This window comes from Gallus gallus, chromosome 10, assembly GCF_016699485.2.
Source record: "Gallus gallus isolate bGalGal1 chromosome 10, bGalGal1.mat.broiler.GRCg7b, whole genome shotgun sequence".
In the NCBI taxonomy this organism is placed as follows: domain Eukaryota; kingdom Metazoa; phylum Chordata; class Aves; order Galliformes; family Phasianidae; genus Gallus; species Gallus gallus.
In genome coordinates, this window is record NC_052541.1 from 17,273,973 (window position 1) to 17,296,485 (window position 22,513).

A 22,513-nucleotide genomic window follows, 5' to 3' on the forward strand; every position below is an offset into this window, starting at 1 on the left:
CTACGAAGAAAATACCACAAGGAGAATGCTCTTGGAAAGCTGTGCTCTACACCCGCTTGTAGTGCTAACACATGGCACTTCCTGATTAAGCTCATTTTGCTTTCCTCAGCTACTTTCCTCTCTTCACTCCTCCAAATACTCATACAAGTTACTGCATCACCAGGCTTTTTATTTTTCTTTTTTCCCCCCCCTCAATCACGTAAGTTTAGATATCACAGGACCACCACTCCTGCCAATAAATTTTTCCACTGAGTTCTGTTAGCTCTGTTTAAAATTTTCACACATTCAATAATTCGTTAAAAAAACAGCATGTGATACTTTGTATTTTGGTTGAATCCCAAACAACTCCACATCAAACTACACACTGATCAATTACAAAATTTCAAGAAAAAAAAGCATCTTTAAAGGTGATTCTTACCTGTTTCAGAAATTCAAGAAAAACAGGTAAGGAATGGAAAATGCTTAAGTGTGGCCATTCTGTGGCTTCGAAAACACCTTTTTCCAGGAAAAACTCTGGAAGCGAGCCCCAAGATCACCATCACCACACAATTTCATTACAAATAGACCTTTTGTGTGTCGGAGAGGATTAACTTTTTTTTTTTAGTTTCTAAACTCTTGTGCACAAAAGTTAATCCAAACCAGACAGGAGTCAATTAGGTCGTTAATGTGCTAAGCCTATTAACAGCCATGACTTACATTTCTTCCCCGCAACAATGAAAAACATTCAAGAGTCTGCCTTTAAGTGGCAAAGCCCATGAGCAATTTCATTATTTTATGACACAGCTACTTGAAGCAGTGGCTGTTTGCACAAGCAAGTAGTACTCCCCATTGCACTGCAGTTGAGTGCTTTGTTCCCCTTTTAGCCTAACCAGCCTGCAGTTAATGCAAAGAACCAGCACCCAAGGGATCCAAGTTCTGTTTGTTGCTCTTTTGCAAGCTCCTGTGCGATGTGGGGCCAGTGTGTGCATGTCTGTCTCTCCTCACCTAAAGCCATCCTGGTCTCACACAAGAGTCAGCAAAGTACATGCTATCCCCAACCCCAGTTAAATACAAAAAGCGAACTTTATTAAGCTCATGGTTGCCTACTCTTCTCAGTTTTCACACTTTTTTCCTTCTGATACTTTTGCCAATAGTAAAAAAAAAAAAAAAAAGCTTCTTGTTCTTCCTGCTGCTACCACTTCCCCGTATGTTTAACCACAGAGATTGTTCTTGACCAATCTATTGTTCCATGCTAACAGATCTTTACACCTGTACAGATTTTACCTGCCATTTCTGCTTCCTATTTTGTGCCTTTAATAGCCCAGTATAAGATAACACAGATACCTTAACATGCTGCCTTTATTTAGTACACAGTCCAAAAGAACAGAAGACAGAAGCTGATATACTGATGAGGTAATGGGACAGAAGAGGGAAAAAAAGGAAAAGAATATAAAGAAACGACTTTGTAGAGTTCATTAAAAATATCCTCTGTATACAACTCATCTAGATGGTGGTGAGAAGGGTCTAAAACTGACTTTTTTCTGTTTTAACTACTCAACATGAGAACACAACAAGATTTTTAGCAATTCACACGCACACACTAAGTGCTTTATGTGGCCTTAACTGGAAGTAGATGAAAGAAAGAAAATTAAAATAACCATCAACAAAGAAACAAAAATTAAGAAGTCTGCCCAGCTGACAATGCACCCTGATGTATTCTGTCATGGATAGTGCATTCTTCTAGACAAAAGTAGAAATGATGGCACACGAGAAGCTGAGAAGGCAAGAGTAAAAGGAACCATTTGACTCTTTTCCCCCGCCCCAGATATCTTTTTGTCCTGTTAAGTGGATCCCTGGATATAATCTTCACAAAAGAATACTTCTGATTAAATGACATGGAAGTACCTGAAATGACACTTCCATTCTGAAATGCAAGAATCATCATTCTATCCACACCTACATCTCTGCACAGCGTCACAACTCCAGTGAAAAGCTGAAATGAAAAAGCACCCCTCACAACCCACTTCAGTTTCAAGATATAGGTCCTTGCTAAAAATGCTGTCAATTCCTTCCTGAGGAATATCTACATCATACAGTTCAAGCAGAAGTTATAGTTTATCTCCTCACCAATCAAAGGTTACAGCATGTATCCTAACAATATTTGTGATGTGGCTCCTTCTGCCTGAAGTAGCAGAGGTATTCATTAGCACATGCCATTTTTCACTATTTCTAGTGGTCACAACACTTGAATTTACAAAATAGAGACATACATGACAGAACAACAGTTACAACTACAACTGTATACTCATGGCTGTTCTCTTGAGCTACTTCAAGCTCACCTGCTACAACCTTGCAGTGCTCATCAGGAATTTGAGACTTCAAAGAATGGCTTGATTTTGTGGATCGTCTACGTCTGATGAAGTGTTCTTTTCCACTAAATGAGGTCTCTGATGTATTCACTGGTTGTATTAACATGTGTTCTGATCCAATTTGAATATAGCCAACCTGTCCACAACAGAAGGAAATGAAAAAGGGATATAAGACAGTTTGTTATCTTAACCATTTTTATCAACCCAGTCTTACCCCAGATTGTTTCCCTGCAACCGTTATTTACAATATGAGGAAAAGTGAACATTGATCATGTTCAATCTACATAATACACAATGAAGAACTTCATCTGCTTTTCATATTTATCTTTTATTATATAATAATATTCAGAAACATCATTATGCAAAGTACTATACATGTTCAAAAATCTCATCAACACCTGCCCTTCCACTTCTTTCTCTCCCTTCAACTAGAACACTACTCCAGCTGGAAGCATAAAGATGTATGCCTATGCTCAGTTCACATGAGAACAAATAAAGCCTATTAATATAAATGCTTTCATAACCACCTTTCTAAAATTACATTGTTATCTAGTGGCATTTATTACCTCAGGAGATGAGATTGCCTGCAAACAGGAGACTGGCTATGTGCGTCATTCCTGCACAGCCACTCACACTTTTTAGTATGAAGACCAAATACCTTTTACTAATTGCAAGAGGCCACACAGAGAGTGGCCTATTGTACCTTCCCAGTGATTATCTTTTCAACCATACCTGGAATAAGTAACACAAGGAAGGCAAAGTCCCTGACTAAGTAAAGTAGACACCACAAGTCAGAGCGTTAGAACTCAGTCTTTCTTGCACTAAGTCCGTACCACACACCAGGACTGGCAAGAATATATTTGGAAGGCAGTTTTTGCCCCAGGATAACCTTCCTCTGCTTGCAACCAATAGTTTTTAAAGTTTGTATGCTTTTCCCACTCCTTCTCTGGTATAAAAAGGAAAAGAGTGAAGGCAAAGATATCACCTAACAAAGTTTCCAGGTTTAATAATCAATACTTTTATAACACATTAGAGGAAGTGAATGTGTACAGCGAGGGTTTTTAAATTTGCTTTTCATTGTACTAATCCAGTGTTTATTTGTATAGCAATTGAAAGCCCTGAAACACAGCTCTTTGTAATACAGTCACTTGGAAGTAATCTCTAGGTCTGATCCAACTTCTGCTAGTAACCGAAGACATCGTATGTTCTGCTGGGAGGCACCAGATTGTGCCTTTGGTACACCTGATAAGCAAAGGAACTTATAAGATTGTAATCTACAGGGCCCCTGTATAACATCCATCTTAAACATACAGGGAAAGATTAGACTCGCCCCCATCCCATCGAGTTCCATGCCAGCCAGGAAACAACCTAAATAAACACTCTGCACATACGTGCAAATAGTATATATTCAACAGCTGACTGTACTAATATGATTTATAATACACATTACATACATACTGTAAATTGTACATTTCCACACCTTCCTGCCAAATTCAGTCCTCACGTACACCCAGGAAATCCCTTTGGCCTAGTATTTCCAGCAAGAGGAATTTCTTTAAGAGAAATGAGAGCTCTCGTCTTCTGACAACACAAACTAAACAGTATTTGTGAGAAAGGAGGATCTCTCAGAAAGGGTCACTACTTTTGAAGAGCAGCTGAAGAATCAGCGTTTCTCTCTGCCATGGCTGCCAAGGGTATGCCTCTTCACCTACACTCCAAGTTGGGCAATTCTGTCCAAATTGTTTCAAAGACAACAAAACCCCAATGTCTTATTCTTCCAGTCTCCTTTACAATGTTTTCCACTACTTCCTCTCCTTGTTTCAATCTTCCAGTTGGGAGGTAGCCCCAGCCCCCTTATTTAATATAGGTTTTAATTATTTAGAAGAAGGGCTGTAAGTCTCGTGCCATAGTACTAGAAGACACACCAGAGCTCCTGAAACACTGCCAACCATTTTTGTTGGTGCCAAAAATATGTAAGAAGAAGTCAGTTTCATCACCACCCAACACTATCCCAACTTTCTGGCATCAAGTGTGAAAATAATTCAAACCACTGGAAGAGACTTATGTTTCACATTTGCTTTGGGATTGTGAAACCTATGAAGGGAGAAAGACATGTGTCTTCACCCTGGAATAGGTTAAGAAGCAATCTCAAGTTTAATCAGACAAGCCAACTAGAGTTTCAGGCAGGAAAGATTTGCAGGATTGAGCCTGTAAAGTGTTCCTAGGGAGTTATAGCGTTCCCTCAACTTGCTTGTTGCATTCTGAAGAGTTTTCAAACCTGTTGGGCCAGATGTGAATCCTCTGGTCATTACTTTGCTTTTTCCATAAGAACTCCATTCCTCTTATTGCCTCCCTTAAATCTTCCAACTACCACATACTATGCTGTGCTAATCACAGCATGAGATATCAGACATCAGCACTGGACAACTACTCTGAGTTCTTCCTCCCTAGGCGATATTCACAGACTACAAAAAGCTAGATTTTGAAGATAAGGAAATAAAACATCACTGTCAGTGCTATTTTACCTTGTCTCTGGAAATCATTCAAATTAAATAAAATGCAATGGATCTGTTAAGCCACATTTACCTGGGAAGATGCATATCAAAAGTTGGAAAATTCCCTCTCACTCTTGTCTCATGCCAAAAGCCCACATGAACAGGACCAGCCACTGCACCAGATGCTCATATTGCTTAGCGCCCTAGAAAACAAGCTGTCATTGCCCAGCCTAGCCAACCCCAAAGCACCCATTATACAGGAGTCATCAGGAACACAAAAATTGAGACGAGCTAAGAAGTTCACTGTCATCTGTATTAGTGATCTAACTTAGATTTCCACAGTTACCATGACAAGACCGTATGGCTGACATTCATTCAGCTTAGCTAACAGGAAAGGATGGAATAATTTCAACCTCAAAAAGGCAGGCAATCAAACTGACAAGTCAAAATAATAAGACTCAGTGCCCACTACAGCCCCACTCCACAGTGTTTAACAGAGGCTACGTCTTCCAAATTATAGTGAGCAACATGGAGATCTTTGGAGAACTCCATCCTCCAAACCAACCAAATAGTCTTACAAACACTTCCTGCCTTCTCACCTACCTACAGTTTTGTATATGTGTTGGCCACTTGAGCAAGAATGTCTAATCTGCTCTCATGCCACCCCTAGTTCAGCTGCCTTCTACACATTACCATCCTTGCCAGTGGACTTGCAGGCTAAATGACAGGAAGGTCCTCACACCACATCGCTGAAACTAGAACAGTACCAAAGGGTCTGCATTTTTAATCACATAGCCCTGCTTCAGTGTTCTGCCTCTGTCCCCTGGTAGTACTGGTAGAGCTGCAATAGCTTGAGGGCAAGATCAGTACAGGAGTCTAGTGTCTTCAGTGTTCTCTGCACATGGCTCTGGACCTTCCCACACATTAATAGGCTCCAGCAGTTACATTGTTTTTCCAGCCCTTTTTATTTTCACAACATCTTTGAACAAGATCTGTGAAACATCGAATCTTTAACAGATTTTTCTTTTTTTCTCCTAAGCATTCATTAGTTACAAACATATGAACATGCATAAAAGAATAGTTTTAATCATCTGACAAATTCCATTCCCTTCTCAATTTCTCAGTTGTTAAATGGCACATCTTAATTTAACCATTTCCTCAAAGTTAACAGGAAGTTCATATCTAAAATGAAGAATAAAAACCAACACAAATCAAATTTAATAAACTTCATGTGACTTTTAGACCTGTCCTTATCAACTGCATCTCAGCTTAAAGTCAACTATTATTTACAAGTATAACTCAAATTCAAAATGAGAGCATTTGCTCCAGGGTCATTTCAGGTTTACACTCAGTTATGAGAGCAGACCATACCCAGAAATATCTGACTGCACCTCTATCTCGACCTGCCCCTACCCTGCATAAGCAAGGAAACTCCTTTTTTTCCCCCCCACTGTGGAAGGAGAAAAAAAAATCCCAGAACAAAGAAACCCAGCACAGCAATTTTAAGAGGTTTAAGTTTTCAGCTTATGGACCAGGTATGGATGGATGCCAAACAGCTCCTCTCCTAGACAAGGGAATTCAGCAGAGCTGAAGGTTTCCTGAGGGGAAATCATATCATCTTATAATCCTAGCATGCGTGTACTGCCCTGCTTTCCTTAACAGCAGAGGCTCTTGCAGTCACCTGAAGGGCAGCATTGCCCTGGTCGCAAACACAAAGCATCTGCTATCACTGGATAGGGATTGAACTCACCAAGCCCCAGACATCTACTCTAAATCAGGCATCACCTCCTCCTGCAGTAAGTGAAGAAAGGTAAACACTTCAAGTGGGGCAATTCACTGATCAAAGGTATGTAAGAAACAGGACAAACCATCCGGGAAGCACTCTTTGCAAGCATCCATCCTTCTTGTGCTCTCTCCATTTCATAACCAGTCAGATTTACAAGTAACAGGCTGTGGCCTCTTCTGCACCCTTCCCTGTTTTTGTTACAAGGTTCTTATCATTTCATTAGGAGTCCCTCGAGTTATTACTGATTTCCTGGAGCCTGCAGTCCAACCTACTCAGTTCTCTTTGCCCTGGCTGGTCTCCCATACTGGATCCCAAACCATGCTTTGGTATCCAGCTCCACCATCAGCACTTACACCTACCTGGAAACCAGCAGGAGTGCAGAGACTTCAAAAAAGCTATGCATGCAAATAGTGTTTGAGCCTGGTCCCAAACATACCTTGTGAACAGCAACGTGAACAATAGAGGAGCACAGATTTCCAGGTTCTGCAGCTAACTGGTAAATATATTTCTTACATCTAAACTTGCTTAGTAGCCAAATGGATAACCATAAAGTAAGCACGTAAATATACACATAGCTTGGAAGAAAACAAGCTCTTCTATTCAACATTGATCATAAGACAGTACTACGAAATGTTTAAGGTTTCCTGATTTTCAGCATATATTTCTTCAGATGTAGCTACAATTACGGTATTCCATCCTATAACAAGAACATCACTGAGCCATACACAAGTCCTTCTAACACGCATCATCCATTTCCGCTGATCTGTTCTGCACAAAGGAGCGTCACTGAGTTCAAAGGAGACAAACTGAGGTATGAAAAAGTGAGATGAGCCTCAACAGGAGGGAGTAACAACCACAACTCAGAAGAGCAATCCACTTCAACTGGACTGCCTCAGAGTACTCTTGAGCCCAAAACAGAGATTTTACATTTCAAAACAGAAAAAAAAAATAGCAGTTACTTGCAAATAAATTTCTTCCTCTAAATGCATCCCAATGATTTTCTGCTTTCAGATGAGGTTCTTTACCAAACAAGAGACTTGAATTTCATCCCTCCATCAAAACCTGACACTCATTTTGACCTGCACTACTACCTGCTGAAAATGGTACCTTTCTCAAGAATGTAGGTACAAAAAAAAAAAAAAAGGAAGAGTCTATACCATTTTTTAATGTGTTAACATTGCAGTCCAACAGACTGCATAACAAAGCCTTTAGAAATCTCACGTTTTGGATACAGCTTGAGGCAACAACGTGCAGTGTGCAATTGGGGCTACAGGACTCTGCCTCTTTCCTTTATCTTGGGTCCACAAGATATAAGCTACACTGATTTAGAAAGAACTGCAGCCATCACAGCACAAACACATCATGATGAAAGGGTCTCTTAAAAATCATAAATTGCTCAGGTTGGAAAAGACCTTAAAGATCATCAGGTCCAACTGCAACCTGACCATGCTACCCTAACTCTAGCAATCCTGCTAAATCATGTTCCTGAGCACATCCAAATGGTTTTTAAACACATCCAGGGATGGTGACTCAACCACCTCCCTGGGGAGTCTATTCCAGTGCTTAACCACTCTTTCTGTAAAGGAAGTTTTTCCCATACCCAACCCAAAGCTCCTCTGGAGCAACTTGAGGCCATTTCCCCTCATCCTGTCACCAGTGAGAAGAAATCAACCCTGCTCTGGCTGCAATCACCTTTCAGGTATTTTAAGAGAGCAATAAGGTCTCCCCTCTTCTGCTATGTTCCCTCTGCACCAATCCAAGAAGCGCTACAAAACATAACAATGCTCTGCTCATCTTTGCTAGAGAGCATAGGTGGAGTATGCAAGAGCAACAGACAATGTATGAGTATTTCTGAAAAGTCTCAAGCAAACTGGAACTTCTGCACTGAAAAGAGACATCTCATCTACAACAGGACCTCAGACTGTTGAAAACAGAAGTCTCAATCCACTACATAATATAACTCAAGATAACACAAATTGTGGCCTCATGTAGCTGGAACTATCTGAAAAAGAGACAACTTCCTGTATCACGTCCTGTCTTCTAGCATTAGTCAGATGAGCTGCAGAACTTTGCTTCTGCTCATGTCTCTACAGTACCAGGAAAGGACAGTTCAATCCTTCAGCATGGTAAGAAGCCAAGCGTTTACACAACCGTGCTCCCCAGCTGAGATACAGTCCTGCCGAGCTGAAGGCAGTAGCACTTTTCAGGAACACAGCACCTTTCATCTCTCTGCAGTTCTCAAGTTGTGAAAAGGCTTGGAGCACCTTCACACGTGGTACTCTTAACTGCACAGAGAGGGCCTTAGGTAAATCAATCTTAAGTATGGCTTTAACATAGCTGCAAGAGTGTGGCCATTCTTCTCAATGCAATTGCAAGGGATGGCAGAAAACTGTAATAGTCCACATAGTGGTTAACAGCAGCATTTGCAAGAAGAGTTTTAAAAAACAAAACATAACCTTTAGGTGCTGCACTGGAAATCCGGTAGTACTACCAGGAAGCAATTGCTCAGTCAAGTTGTAGCTCAGTTTTCATGCCACTACATTAGAGATTTTGTTTTTATTAGATCTCTCCTTGCCTTGATCATTTTACATCGCGCGCGTGTTTGTGTGTGTGTGTGTGTGATTCATTGTAAATGTATTCCTCAACCATGCCATAAAGTCTGAGGCAGCTGGAAACCAGGATATGGTATTTCTAACTCTGATTGATCAGCCCTCCTTAATGAGATATCTTGAGCATTTGCTTCCAGTCCTATTAGCACTCCCACATTGGGTTTTTCAGGAAATGCCCAAACGCAATGCTAGCACTGCTCAGGACAGGAATGACAGGATATACAGGCTGCAAGAGTTGCATAAACAGTCTTTCTTCCAACCTGAGATGCAGGCCTTGTCTATACCCCCACCAGCAAATCTTTACTAGTGATGAGGGTAAAGACTTATTCTTTCTCTGTAAACAGTGCCTAAGTGAGCAATTAGAATAACTAAGTGCACTATAGCATTGGTTTGGGTATTTTAACTGGCAAACAATTGGACTCTAAAGTCACCTGACTTCAGAGCCATTCCAGTTTCAAGACCTCCTAGACAATCTGAGGCACACTTCATTCTTCTGATTCCTGGAAACATCTTCCCACTCAATTGCTTTTACTACGGGTATGCAGATTTAGTACAGCCACTACAAAACACTAAGTAAACACTGTGAAAGCACGCTAAAATCTACAATGTTCCCTGTTTACTAATAAGCTTACAAAGCCAAAAGGTCAATTTAGCCAGAAAAAAAGGGCTATGTGGTGATGTAGATCAGTTTAATAAATCCAATTCAAAAGTTAATGAGGTTCATCTTAAGTTTAGGTTCACCTTACAGACACTTATGTTTTCTGCTCTCCATTTTCCATTTCAAAGTTGTTATAAGCCTCAGCTAGCACATATCTACCATGCATCTGCTCTGATCACTTTTCTCATTCCTGGTGATTATCTGAACAAAGAGCAAATGAACAGATTCCTGTAATCAAAAAGGAACCTCAACATGCAGAGACATATCTCTATCAGTGCATCTGCCCTCATCACTCTCAGCGCTCCCAGGACCAGATTCATATGCAAAGGTGAGCAGAGCTTTACCAACATCACCCCTTACGCAGGTGGTAGTACTGATTTTGCCCCCAGGAGTGTCACAAACAAACAGCTTTGACAGTAGCCACTTTTGGATCCCAAGTTGCATCAATTTGCTCAGTTATGTCAATTTACTCATAACTTAGAATTCACTACACAAACAGATACTGCAATATGGCAGCTCATTTTTGAGGTGCAATGAACAAAGACTAACCAGTTTTGTTCCTTTTCCGACTTTTCTGCTGGGAGCATCGCCAATCGTTTTCACTCCCCCTTCTCCACCCCCTGATCTCAGGTAGTTAATACCGTGCCTACAACTACATTCCTCGTTTCAAAAAGGCTCCTTCTGTCCGTGTGTTTTTTAGCTCTGCTAGAGCAGGTCGCACTGGAAGCGCTCGGTGACCGGGGCTAACGAAAGGTGCCCAGCGACAACAGCGCGGAGCTGTCGCTGCCCTGAAGCCTGAAGCAGAGGAATCCGCTCTGAACTCTGAGGAAGCCCTCAGCGACGCACAGCTCAGCTTACAGTGCCACTCCACCGCTCGCTATCTCGTAGCCACTTTTTTTTTTTTCCTTTAAACCTGAGGCACAGCGCCCTCAAACGGTTCAGAAATGAAGGCTCCAGCCCTCAGCACTCCAAGCGTTGCCCACTACAAAGCAGTTTAAGAAGCCGTCTCCAGCAGAGCTCTGTACCCAGAACTCAAGCACACACCCCAAGACTACTTACTGGGAGCCACGCTTACAAACCAGCCGCCATCCTGAGCATCTAAGTCTTCATTTCCCTGAGGAACACAAAGGCTGCCCACAGGGGATCACCTCATCTCCCCGGGACGCTCACAGGGGATCCCAGGCGCTGTGAGGCCACCTGAGGCGGGAAACGCACCACAGACGGTTTGTCCTCGGCCTGCCGTCCCCAGCCGTGCTGTACGGATCCCGGAGGAGAGAACAGAGCAGGCAGGGGACAAACCGTGCCCACCGACCTGCAAAATAGCAGGTGGCGTGACACTAGTCGGGACGCTCCTCAAGCCCATCGACAGCTGGGGGCTGACAGAGCCCTCACGGGGATACCTCAGCACAGCCCGCGGCTGAGGAGAAGAGGCGCCCGCGCTGAGGTGATGCGCGAGACCTTTCCCGCCTCCGCCAGGCAGGGCGGCTCCCGCGCGCGGAGCTGACAGGAAAACCGTCGCGGGGACAGCGGAGCGCTCCACGGCCCGGGGAGGCGGACGGGACGCGCAGGGCAAAGGAGCGGCAGACGGGAAAGCGGCGCTGAGGTGAGGGGCCGGCGCGGAACTTCGCGCATCCGCGGGGGTGGGAATGGGAGGGGGGGGGGAGAGGGATCGGTGCCGACTGGAAAACCCTCGGGGTCAGCGGAGGGGAGGGGGGAAGAAGCGGGGGACGGAAAGCGCCGCGGGGCCGAGGGGTCCTTCAGAGCGGGGGCGGGGCGGGGAGGCAGTACCAGCCCAGCGCAGGTGCTGAGGGAGGCGAAGGAGTCGCTGCGGTTCAGCACGCGTCCCGTGTAGAAGCAGAGCCGCTCCGCCGGGGGCCGCCGCTCCTCCCCGCGCCGATGCTCCACCACGAAGCCCCGGGAGAGGAAGCGCAGGTCGCGGCGGAGGTGCACGTAGAGCTCGGTGCCGGCGGCGGGCAGGCGGAGCAGCAGGGCCTCTCCCGCCGCCTCCCGCGGCCGCAGCAGCTCCCGACGGCGCCGGGCTCCGCCGCGGTCCCCTCTCCCGGCGGGCGGCAGCAGGTGGATCCTCTCCAGCGCCACTCGCTCCGGGATCACCACTTCCAGCTCCGCTCCGCCGGCTGCAGGCGAGAAGGAGACAGGAGAGGCTCAGCGCTCGCGACCCGACGGGGCGGACGGTGCTCCGCGGCCCCGGACCTCCCAGCCCCGTTCTGCCCGGCCCGGATTTCGGCTGCGATCCCCACGGACTGGAAGTCGTGGAGCCAACGGAAGGAATTATTCCTCCCCCTCTATATATATATACACACATATATGAGGGACAAAAACGCGCGGGGAAGAGGAGAATAAAGCAAACGCTCAAGCTACTTGTATCATTAAAAAAATATATAGCTCAGACACAAGCATCGCATTTCACCAATCCCAATAAAAATCTGCAGGGAGAAGGGGAAAAGCAGAGCAAGCCGGAGCCGCAGCCAAGGACAGTCAGCAGCTTTCCACATGAAACGTTACAGCAGCAGCGAGAGGACAGGAAAAGAAAACGCAGGAGCCTGGAGCGATCCATGCTGCAGAGCGGGACTGCGGCCACGCAGGGGATCCGCCGCACGCCCCGTGCCTACAGGCGGCCGCCAGGTGCGGGGGCTGTCAGCGCCTCCGGGGACGGGAACGCGAAGGATAGAAGCGCTACCTGTGCCGGCGTCCAGTCCCCAAAGCAGCAGGCAGGGAAACACGAGAGACAGGAGGCAGCCGTCAAACATTTTATGGCAGCGACGGGGCCCAGCGCGGAGCGGCGGAGGAGGCGGCGGCGGCGGCGGCCCGGGCCGGAGTGAGCCCTCCCCGCCCTCGGAAAAAGTAATCAGCGCCGCCGACAGCCCCAGCGTGGTGGGCGCCCGGTCACGCCCCCTCCGCGGCCCCGCGCGCTCATTGGCTCTCGCCCCCCCTCAGTGCCCCGCCCGCTGCCCGCCCATTGGCCGCGCGCTGAAGGCGCTGGGCGGTGCGGGGAAGGGTGCACGTGGGTGAGGGCGGCCGGCGGGGGGCGCCCTCTCCTGCCCCGGCCCGACGGGGCGCTGCAGCCGTGACGGTTCGCGCAGCCGCTGCCTCCCGGGTGCCCGTGGGACCGCCTGGGACCCCCGAGCGGGGCGTGGAACGGCTGACAGGGCCCGGCTTGAGCGGTGAGCACTGCTGCACTATCTGCATGTACTATCATTCGCTGCCGAAAGAAGCTTGATGCTTCTGTGCAGCAGCTATCTTGATAAATTCATTCCTTCCATCATTTCCTACAACCTTTCACACCACCGCCTCCAGTCCCAATCCCTTCTTTATTTCTCAAATGACCACCGAAAAAAAAAAGTGAGATAGGAATACATGAGTGCACAAAGATGTCAGGCAAACAGAATAGAATCATAGGAACATTAAGGTTGGAAAAGACCTCTAAGTTCATCTAGTTCTACCATCCACCTACCACCAATATTTCCCAGTAAACCGTGTCCCTAAGCCAGTTACATCTTCCTTAAACACCTCCAGGGGCGGTGATTCCACCACCTTTGTGGGCAGCCTGTCCTCATGTCTCGCTGCTCCTTCTAAGGACCTGAACCTCCCTGGGCACAACTTTGAGGCCATACCCTCTAGTCCTATGCAGTGATCTTGTGTACACTTAGGAGCATTATCACACTGAGGAAAAGAACAACAACAACAAAAAATCCACACAAGTGTCAGGAGATCTAAAAGTTGGTTTTTAAAGAAATTTAAAGCAGGGAGGATGGGCTGTTCAAGTGGGCACTGTGGGGGAGGAGGAGGCAGCTACCTGTTCCTACCACTCCACTTGCAGGGCACTCACAAGCCACATGCAGCCATTTCTCATCTCTCTAAGACCTGGCATCCTTAAGACCTCCTTCCTATCTGATGATTCTGCCTCTGTGTCCTCAGCAGCCCAGAAGTCAGCAGTAAGCCTGGCTCAAGGGCTGCTAAAGGCAGGAGGGCAATGTCCAGCAAGAAGATTTTTGTTGTGTTTGGTAGGCTCTGGATCAGTTCTTGTGCTCCTGGCATGGCTGAGCTACAACAAGCAGTAAAGACAGCATGTTAGCAGCTTTAAGCTGCTGCGGCCAAGCAGAGGAGCATCCTGGAGTTCAAACTTTTGCAAAAACCTTCAACTTCTTTACTGAAATCACAGAAGAATTCAAAGCAAGACCCATAAAAGAGCATGAATGACTCTGGCAGGTCTCAGTGCAGTTCTTGCACAAAGATTGTCCAACGTTGTACTAGCAGTAGTAAGCTGCAGGAAGTAAGGAGTTGCTCAAATGCAACAGCCATAGGTACAGAAACAAAGGAAAGAAGTTGCTTACCTTCAGAAGGTCCCAGGTACGCAGGGAATTCCAGCAAGATCTGCTTGACTCCACTGCCAACCCTTAAATGAGGTCTGGGATGGGGTGAATCCTGGCTCCACCCCTTCTGGTCACTCAGCTGCATTGCATTGCATTGCATGCACCTGAGCTCCCCTGGGTTGGCCCTGCCTTTCCACCAGGTGCTCAATCACTGTTGCAAGCCATGACTTAGCATTTTTGCTACACTGACAAAAGCTACCAGTCTAAACTGACAGCTCCTTTCTTGTCAATTTTATCTTTTCATGTTCTATGAAAAAGGTTTTGTTTTCTAGTTCTGCTCAGGATGTCTTTCTCATGTTGCCTTGCAGGAGAAGTGACCACAGCATATAAATCATGTTACCAGATACTTCGCTGCGTGCAGTGTCCAAAAGACAGGCAAGTCAACACCATTTTCTCTCTTCCAGGCATTCTGGCAGTCCCAGGCAAAAGGAATCATAAGAAAACTCATCTTGCCAGCGCAGCAGCACTGGGAGGACATTGCCTGTGGTCAGCAGTAAGAGTGAAACTGAGTATCTGCAGCCAGTTCCCAGCAGACAAAATCTGAGCAAAGCCAGGACCCACTCTTCAGTTCACTTTCTTAACATGAGACCAGGTGAGATTTAATAGCTCTGTGTTTTCCTGCCTCTTTTAAGACACAGTCTATGCTCTAGCATGAAATAAATTACCAAAGCAAAAGGACTGGCTCACAACCCATCCATATGAGAGAAAAATACCATTTGGGACCACCTTGCCATATGCCAATAATGTCACATAACATTAAAGCCTCAGAAACTGAATTTCTCTCCTGAACCAACAACTTCAGTGCCTCCCCGCAAGCCTAGAGCCCATGCTGGCACAGCAGTTATGGGCAGCAACTTCCCCTCAGCTCTTCCACTCGTGGCAATTCTCCACTCCTGAGAACCAAGAGGCAATCTGATTTGTGAGCTGCCAAACCTGGCCTGAGCGCCGAACAGCCACGTTTAAATGCAGACCACCAGCTGTCTTCATTTGCTAAGGGACCGAAGTCAGTGCCATGTCTTTTCCCTCAAAAAGGTTTGAGTGGGGGGTCGCAGATTTGCTTAAGCATTTGGTAGATTCTTTCTCCCACCTTCCAAATGCCTCTGCCAAAATAATAATGCAGAGAAAGAATTAATTTAATAGTGTGGGGGAAGAGGGTCACTAATAAAAAGAAGTCTGTAACATACTGCATGGAAGGACTCAGTGGCTGAGCTGGCCAGCACAGACCACGCTGGTGTAGAACTGGTCTTCAGAGCATCACAAAGATGCAGAGCCTCTGGGCAGGGGCCCATGGGGCTGCAACAGGTGTAATAGCACGGGCAGGCCTTGGTGTTGGCAAAGGCTGGAACCAGGAGAGAGGGACAAATCCCTGCAAAGGTACCCATCCAACAAAAGAGGAAATTGTCTCAGGAGCAGCAGTGGTTTTATTGAATTCAAATCCCAAAGCCCCACTGAGATACGGACCTTCTTTATTAATTTAACACCATGGGCTTTTCAGAAATGTCTTGACATTGTTATTGATAACAATAATGCATGTGGTGGGAGGCAGCTGGAGTCCTGTTGAAATGGCTACATTTATTCTCTGTCCCCAGCCCTTTTTGTGGGGGAATCCACCTCCTTTCAATATCAGGGAGTACATTTGGCCCCACAGTTTCTAGGAAAAAAAAACCCTGTCCCCCTCTAAAGCCAATGTTTTTTTTTTTTTTTTTTTTTTTTTCAATTTTAAATGTATTTCAAGGAAGCCAAGTTTCATGGCCATTATTGCACAGTTAATAACCCTTTGGAGACTGCAGACATGTGTTATATACATCTTCCTGAGCAGTCATTTGGCTCACCGCCTGGAAAATGCCAGCATGTGAAGGGTTAACTTGGCTGTTATTCAGCCTTCTCTCCAGGCACCCCTCTCTAAACCCTTCTTGTCCTGGTCCTGAGGGGCAATGACAGCCTTGCAGGCAATGCTTTCCTGCCCAGTACACTCTGATGACTTCCCCACTCTCCCCGTAGCTCCTCACCTTGCTGCAGCCTTTGGGCAGAGGTGTTTTCCTTCCCAGCTGCACCTGCCCTATTGTTGCAGAGTCCAGCCAGGCTGATCAGGAACAGGCTTAATGGGTGCTGCTATTATTTATGTCGATGCCCTCCAGATAAAAAAAGTTTAATGACAACTAGGAATTGAGAAAAGCTAATTTATCAACTAAAACAATCAGTCAAATAAATAAATACAAGTAGCTTTATGTTTCATGTAAAAAATAGGTTTCCTACAGATCAGTTTTTCACAGTCAGCTAGAGGTTTAATCAAAGTTTTTTCTCTGGACAGAGGGTGTTTTATCAGTGTGCTCCCACAGTGGATTCTTCACTGTGTAATACCATCCAGGTAGTCCTCAGCAGAGGCTCTTATAAGGACTCTCCTTCCACTGCATGAATTCTCCTGAACTCATGCAAGAAAAATCCCTCTGGGACTCTTCTACAAAGTCCAGTTGAAAAGTGACAGCCCATTCCTGAGCTCCTGGGGATAAGGAGCAGAAAGAAGTGACTGACAGATGACCAGGGACAGAGCTGAGCCTCTGACACTTGTGTATGTTCAGGAGAACACAGCCTGTTTCAGTTAAGGTAAATCTGTGACAGCAGTCCTGGTCCTTTCTTTCTTCTAGCATGGAGTTTGAGAAAGATACACAGTCTGGCAAAGGTTCCCTTTAGTCAGAGAGAGTTTGCTTTTGTTGATGTACACCTGTCTCACAAACAGCAAGTACAGCACTGGTGCCACTACTGCCTGCAAAAGGCCTCCTGCACCATCTTCTTGCCTTGGTACAGATATCTGGGGTGGATCAGGGCACAACATTGTCAGGAGCAGAAAATCACATTGCTCACATGCCATTGTGGGTGACAAAAGGCAGGGGAGAGAAAAAATAACACACCTGCAGGATACTGGAAAATCTGCTCCCTCCAGTGTGGGAACCACTTTATGTAAGGAAATGTAAATGTAAATGCAGTGTAAATATATTGGAAATGTAAGTGTACCACCACCTCCACACAGACCATGCTGGGATTTTGAAACATGGAGACGAGGCTAGCCCAGGGCCTGTTTGGTATCTGAGATCGGCGTACAGATAGCCATCACCCAGGCAATAATAATCAGCCACACGTCACCCCCCAGGCACGCAGGAACAAATGCACAAAGGAAAGAGCTGTCGTTTTTTTGAGCCTGACCCTAAAGTTCAGCAAGGCTTTTAATGAAGTCCAGTGTTGCCACCTCAGATGATGTTATCAGGAACGTGGGAATAGCTGGCACTTTCTTTTGTTCAGCTTTATGGTTTGTTTGGGTTTTTTCCTCTCCAGGCCTTAGCTCCCACAGTCATGACTCTTATTTCTCATTTAACTGTTATCACACCATGTTTGACCCCATAACAGGCTAGGAAATGTGAGCTGCAAGAGGCCTACAGGCTCATTGGCCAGGAACAAATGAAGAGGGTCCCAACAACAGGATTATTTTAAACAATCTTTTCTCCAAAACTGCTGTGATTTCTTTTGTGCGTGTTTGTGTAGAGAGATGTTCTGCATGCTTGGAGTTGATAACAGCAGACACTTTCATGCAGATGCCATCTTTCTTCTTTTCCTGGTTGTCCCTCAGCTGGTTACATCCATAGCTGGTGTCCTTCTCAGACATCTCCCTTTCTGCCCAATGCCTGCCTTGGGCACCGATTACTCCCCAGAATAAATATTTTGTCTGAGGTTCTTCATTCTCCTCATATCCCTTGCAGCAAGAGCGAGAAGCCAGAGGAGATTTGTAACTCAAGACTACAGTGCGTGGTTTGGAAGAGAAATAGGGGTAATGCCAAGGGCTTGCTGCTGCCATCTGTGTGCATGTGTACAGGGACCTGGATGTGGTGGCCCAGAGCAACTGCACAGATTTAAAGTAGCTTCTTTCCATCATCAAAGTACTAATCAGGGAAATTGACTTAAAGCACTCTTAAATGTTTTCCTATTTCTTTAACACCTCTCCTTACAGCACTCTCTCCTCCTTTCACAGCGTCTTGGCCAATTACACTTACAAAGCAAACAGAAAACTCAATATTCCCATGAGCAGGGATTACCAGGAGTCAGGGGCCATCAACAAGTGCTCTGGTGGGGGCACCAAAGTGGGTCACAGGCAGGAGCCTGCTCTCCTCCAGCCACTGAGGCACTTTCCCCTGCTCCCCTTTTGCAGTTCACCAGGGCTGTGGAAGAACACAGCAGGATATGAGCCAGTGGGGTGTGCCAAGACAACATCGTTCAAGCACAAACACTACTTGATGGTGGCACAGAGCTGAGGAAGGACTGTGCTCCAAGGCCAAGCCCCACCATCCCCCCAGCTTAGGTTAGTAAATCACCTCTCCTCTCTTCTGGAAGTGAAACAATCCCAAGCCCCTGTGCTCATATTATCACTGTACTTGATGTCTGTCATCTTCTGTTTCTATCTCATATTCAAGTTGCTCTCAAGGCCCTTCACATGTATGAGTGGTGATGGGACAAACAACGTAACAGCATTGTGTTACCTTTCCCTACTAGAATGAACCCACGTTAGTGCAAGTTTTCTTGATTACTCTCATTTTGGGTGCAGAGCTGTGCACAAGCATCCCTGTAACACTGCTCTCAGAAGCAGTGCAGAGTTCACAGCCTAAAACCTCCAGCAGCCTGGAACTAAGCTTTAAGAACAAAATCAGCAATACAATTTTGCCCGTGTTCTCTCCAGACTTGGCTCTGCTGCAGTTCCCCACTCCAGACAAGTCAGCTCCTGTGCTCCCTCTCCATCACCCTCAATCATGTCAGCAAATTCCCCAGAACTGTCCCAGAAGGCGGAGCACTGCCAGCAGGGAGGGAGCTGTAGACAGTCCTGGCCAGACAGCCTCCAGCATGCCATCTCACAGCCTTTAGTACATGCTGCACAGCCTGGAGATGCAAACTGTGGCTTTTGGTCAACTACTGTCATGTATTTGTTTGTCTATCCAAGGGGTCACTTTAAGCATCTACTTGGGAAACGTCCTATGTTTTGGGCTCCTGACGTGACCTGAAGCAACAGAAACATCTTTATTCTAATGAAACAAAGGAGCAGGGCAGGCTTGAGGTGCTGTGACCATTCCAGTGCCAGTAAGAGCTCTCTTTTTATGGACAGCAAGCAAGGAAACCTGACTGCCCATGCCAGCAAAGTCTGCTCAAGAGTCTCTTGGGTAAGAAGTAGTCAGAGAGCCAGTGTGAGAGAGTGACCCTTCTGTAGATTGAGACACATCTTGCTTTTTAATCAACAACTACCAATACCTCATCTCATATCATTTCTGGCCAAAATTGTTATCACTTGTAAAGTCATACAGTGAATCAAGAACAAAACCAAGATCCTTCTCTGATGCTAAATCCTTTCTGCCAGCAGAGCTGACAATTGACTTCAGCTTGGTTGCAAGTATTTACTCATAAGGGCAAAAAAAACTTGGAAGCACTTGGGGGCAATAGTAGCTAGACTCCTACAGGGACTGAGAGGAGATGTGTTTTGGTCAACCTGGTGGCAATTAGGAGTCCTAGCACCATCTGTGAACTGTGATGGAAAAAAAACTGTAAGCAGCTGTGTACCAGCCCCTGGAAACCTCCATAGGCAGCACGTACTGACCAGGCAACCTTGACACTTCAGTCTCTGCTGGGACAAAGTGAAACCCAGCTACCTCCCAGCTCTGACAGAGAAGCCTGGGGAAGAGATGGGGTCAGATGGGAACCAGGGAGGCTGCCATCTCTGATCTACAGTGTTTGAGCACAGCAACACATGGAGAGATCTTAGGAAAATGCTTAATTCCCATCAAAACAAATCAGCTCCCAGCTCTCTACACAGCTATAGCTGAGCGCAGCCTAACCACAAGGGTTGTGTTGAAAAGGATTAAAGACGATTGTTTATACCAGCAGATCCCATTTTCCTGCTGACAGTTGAGACAAGTGTGGCTGCACACAGGCTGTTTGCTTGGCTCAGTGGGTCATTTCAGCCAGGGCTTAGCACAAGCTATGGAGCTACTAGGTTCTTTATCACACCTGCTATTGAGCCCTTACCCAAAGTTTCCTCCTAGCAGTGGAGAAAGACTTCTACAACAGTGGTAAAGGAGGAGATACAGACCCTGAGATGTACTCTGATAATAGTGCTTGGGGGATAACTCCTACAGCTCTTAGATTTTGGTCTGACTTGTCTTTTCTCTCTGCTCTGTATTTAATAAAAAGCACAATTTCAGTTCAGCATTTGACACCACTTAGTGACTACTTCAACCTGGGACAACACACTCCTTATTTACATTAAACAAGTCTGGGACCGGCTTCCTACCGGCAGCACTTTTCAGCAGTGCTTCCTGACAGTGCACTGTGGTGGTTCTGGAAGTGTTTCAAGGTACTGCTCTCGGACTACAAAACTGAATGTTCAGTCCATACTTCTGTACATCATATCTGTCAGAATGATACAGCCCCCATTCACACAGCAGCTTGTCACATACCTTGTCTTTTCCAGCACACAGACAGCAGCCAAGCAGCTCGTCCTTCTGCCCTTGTAAAAGTTGTTGGTGGGTAGGTTTTCTTACAGAAAGCTGCTTCGAGGCACTCCCAAATCCTTGGCTTGGTCTGATTCTACAAGATTTAAGGTATACAACACATCACAGCTCCTCAGCATCCATCTGCTTTTGTTCGAAAGGTGCCATCCCAACACTCCATGCCTTACACATACCAAGCCTAACCCTTTTACTCTTAGACCCTTACTTTATTGTTAGCAAGGAGGATCCTTTATATACTTGAGGTGGACCACCTGTCTCCTGAGATGGGATGTCAGAGTAACCGTCATCACCTGGGAATTTTATCAGCCTTATTTGCCTTGCAGGCATTAAAGATCCAGGTGAGACTGGAGCTTCGTTCACAGGCAGCTGCAAGCTCTGTGGCTTGACAAATTAGTAGTTTAAATAAACGAGTCAAAAAAAGTGCAAGCAGCAAAGCAGAGATGATTAAAAATTGTCCCTCCCTACTCTCAGGTACAGCTCTTGTGCCAGGGAAGACAGCACGATTGTTATGCACATCACGTCAAAGCCATACCGGCGACAACCACGTATATGCCAGTCCTCCCAGCTGGCACCAAATGCTTTCAGTAAATTTTGTAGTGCTTGCTTACTAGTGATGTACCAGGCACTTATTTCACAGTGTGAGATTGACCGAGTAGAAACTGTCAGCTGTGAGCAACATTTTTGCACCCCGATCGTTAATAAAATCTTCGTTGTTTCAATGGCAAAAAGACAGACCAAAATGCTACGTGGGAGCTGTGTCTGAGCAGGGAGCAGTGTCCTGCTATTGCCACCTCGTGGGCCCTTGCAGCAATAACCAGGTAACCCAGCACGGGTTTCTAGTGGTATATGCACTCAGTGTTGCTTTCTCATCCCTACGCGCAGCCTGCAGAGACCAGCAGTGCTGCTCTGGGCTTTTTGAAGGAAGCTATGAGCCAGGATCCAGGAGGAAGGCCTGAGACACATTTACATCCTATACTTGAGGTATTTTCTCCTGCTCCCTGTACTGTCTGTCACAGACTGAAGACCAACAGTGGTATTTGTTGTGCATTTCACACTGGCACCTATGGTTCTATCATGCAACAGTATGGAGGGGCACTCATTCCCACAGCAGGTAGCAAGAGGTGTAAAATGAAGAAACCAGAGTCCAGTGACTGGAGATGAACCAAGGGGTCACTGCCACAGCCATGGGCCTGCTGGCCTTGACTTGTGGCTGTCCAGGCCCAACCTCTGACAAATCCCTCCATAGACACTCACTCACTTACTGGGACCTTTCTAAGGAGTGTCAGAGCAGGAAAGCTGTCTGTCCAGGTTTCCCAAATCCTGCTGCCCTTGTTTCTGCATCAGAACTCATCAGTGGGCTCAAAGTGAAAGCCCTACTGCTTAGGGAAAATAAGTTGTTCTAGCTGCAGAGACTTCATTGTAGAGTCCAGGAATTTTTTTTCCTCTAGCTTTGTTATTTCTTTGCTTTGTGATTATTAGTAATGTCAGTTCTATGTTTTAACTGCTGCTGTGCTGCCCCAGCCATTTTTCTTCATTTTCTCTATCTTTGCTCCCTTTTCTCCTCTGGCTCAGCAGCCCTCTCGCTCACTCACACACACACCAAGGTGATTATGATAACCACAGCTCATCATTTGCCTCTTCCTGGAAAACTGGGCTTCAGATTGCAGGCTTTAGCTTCAGCAAC

General features: G+C 46.0%; 1 protein-coding gene and 1 long non-coding RNA gene across 6 annotated transcripts in view; one reads left to right on the forward strand and one right to left on the reverse strand.

The window, feature by feature from the left end:
• The window catches only part of ADAMTS17 (ADAM metallopeptidase with thrombospondin type 1 motif 17), a 165,046-nt gene extending 152,286 nt beyond the window's left edge, over positions 1-12,760 (reverse strand). For 3 of the 5 annotated variants that reach the window (XM_015292261.4, XM_015292260.4, XM_015292262.4), the window contains exons 1-3: positions 12,595-12,760; positions 11,685-12,031; positions 2,319-2,484 (exon numbers count right to left, since the gene is read on the reverse strand). In XM_015292261.4, coding sequence (XP_015147747.2) covers positions 2,319-2,484; positions 11,685-12,031; positions 12,595-12,664 — 583 coding nt within the window. In that variant the 5' untranslated portion in view covers positions 12,665-12,760. Of the gene's footprint in view, positions 1-2,318; positions 2,485-10,955; positions 11,077-11,684; positions 12,032-12,594 lie in introns of those variants that run through there. The other 2 variants (XM_040706475.2, XM_025154066.3) reach the window with 2 other exon arrangements.
• On the forward strand, positions 11,376-20,432 carry LOC112533190. The gene is made up of 3 exons (XR_005862604.2): positions 11,376-11,499; positions 14,692-14,879; positions 18,486-20,432. It is a non-coding gene; the product is annotated as an uncharacterized LOC112533190 (long non-coding RNA).
• The last annotated feature ends 2,081 nt before the right edge of the window (positions 20,433-22,513 follow it).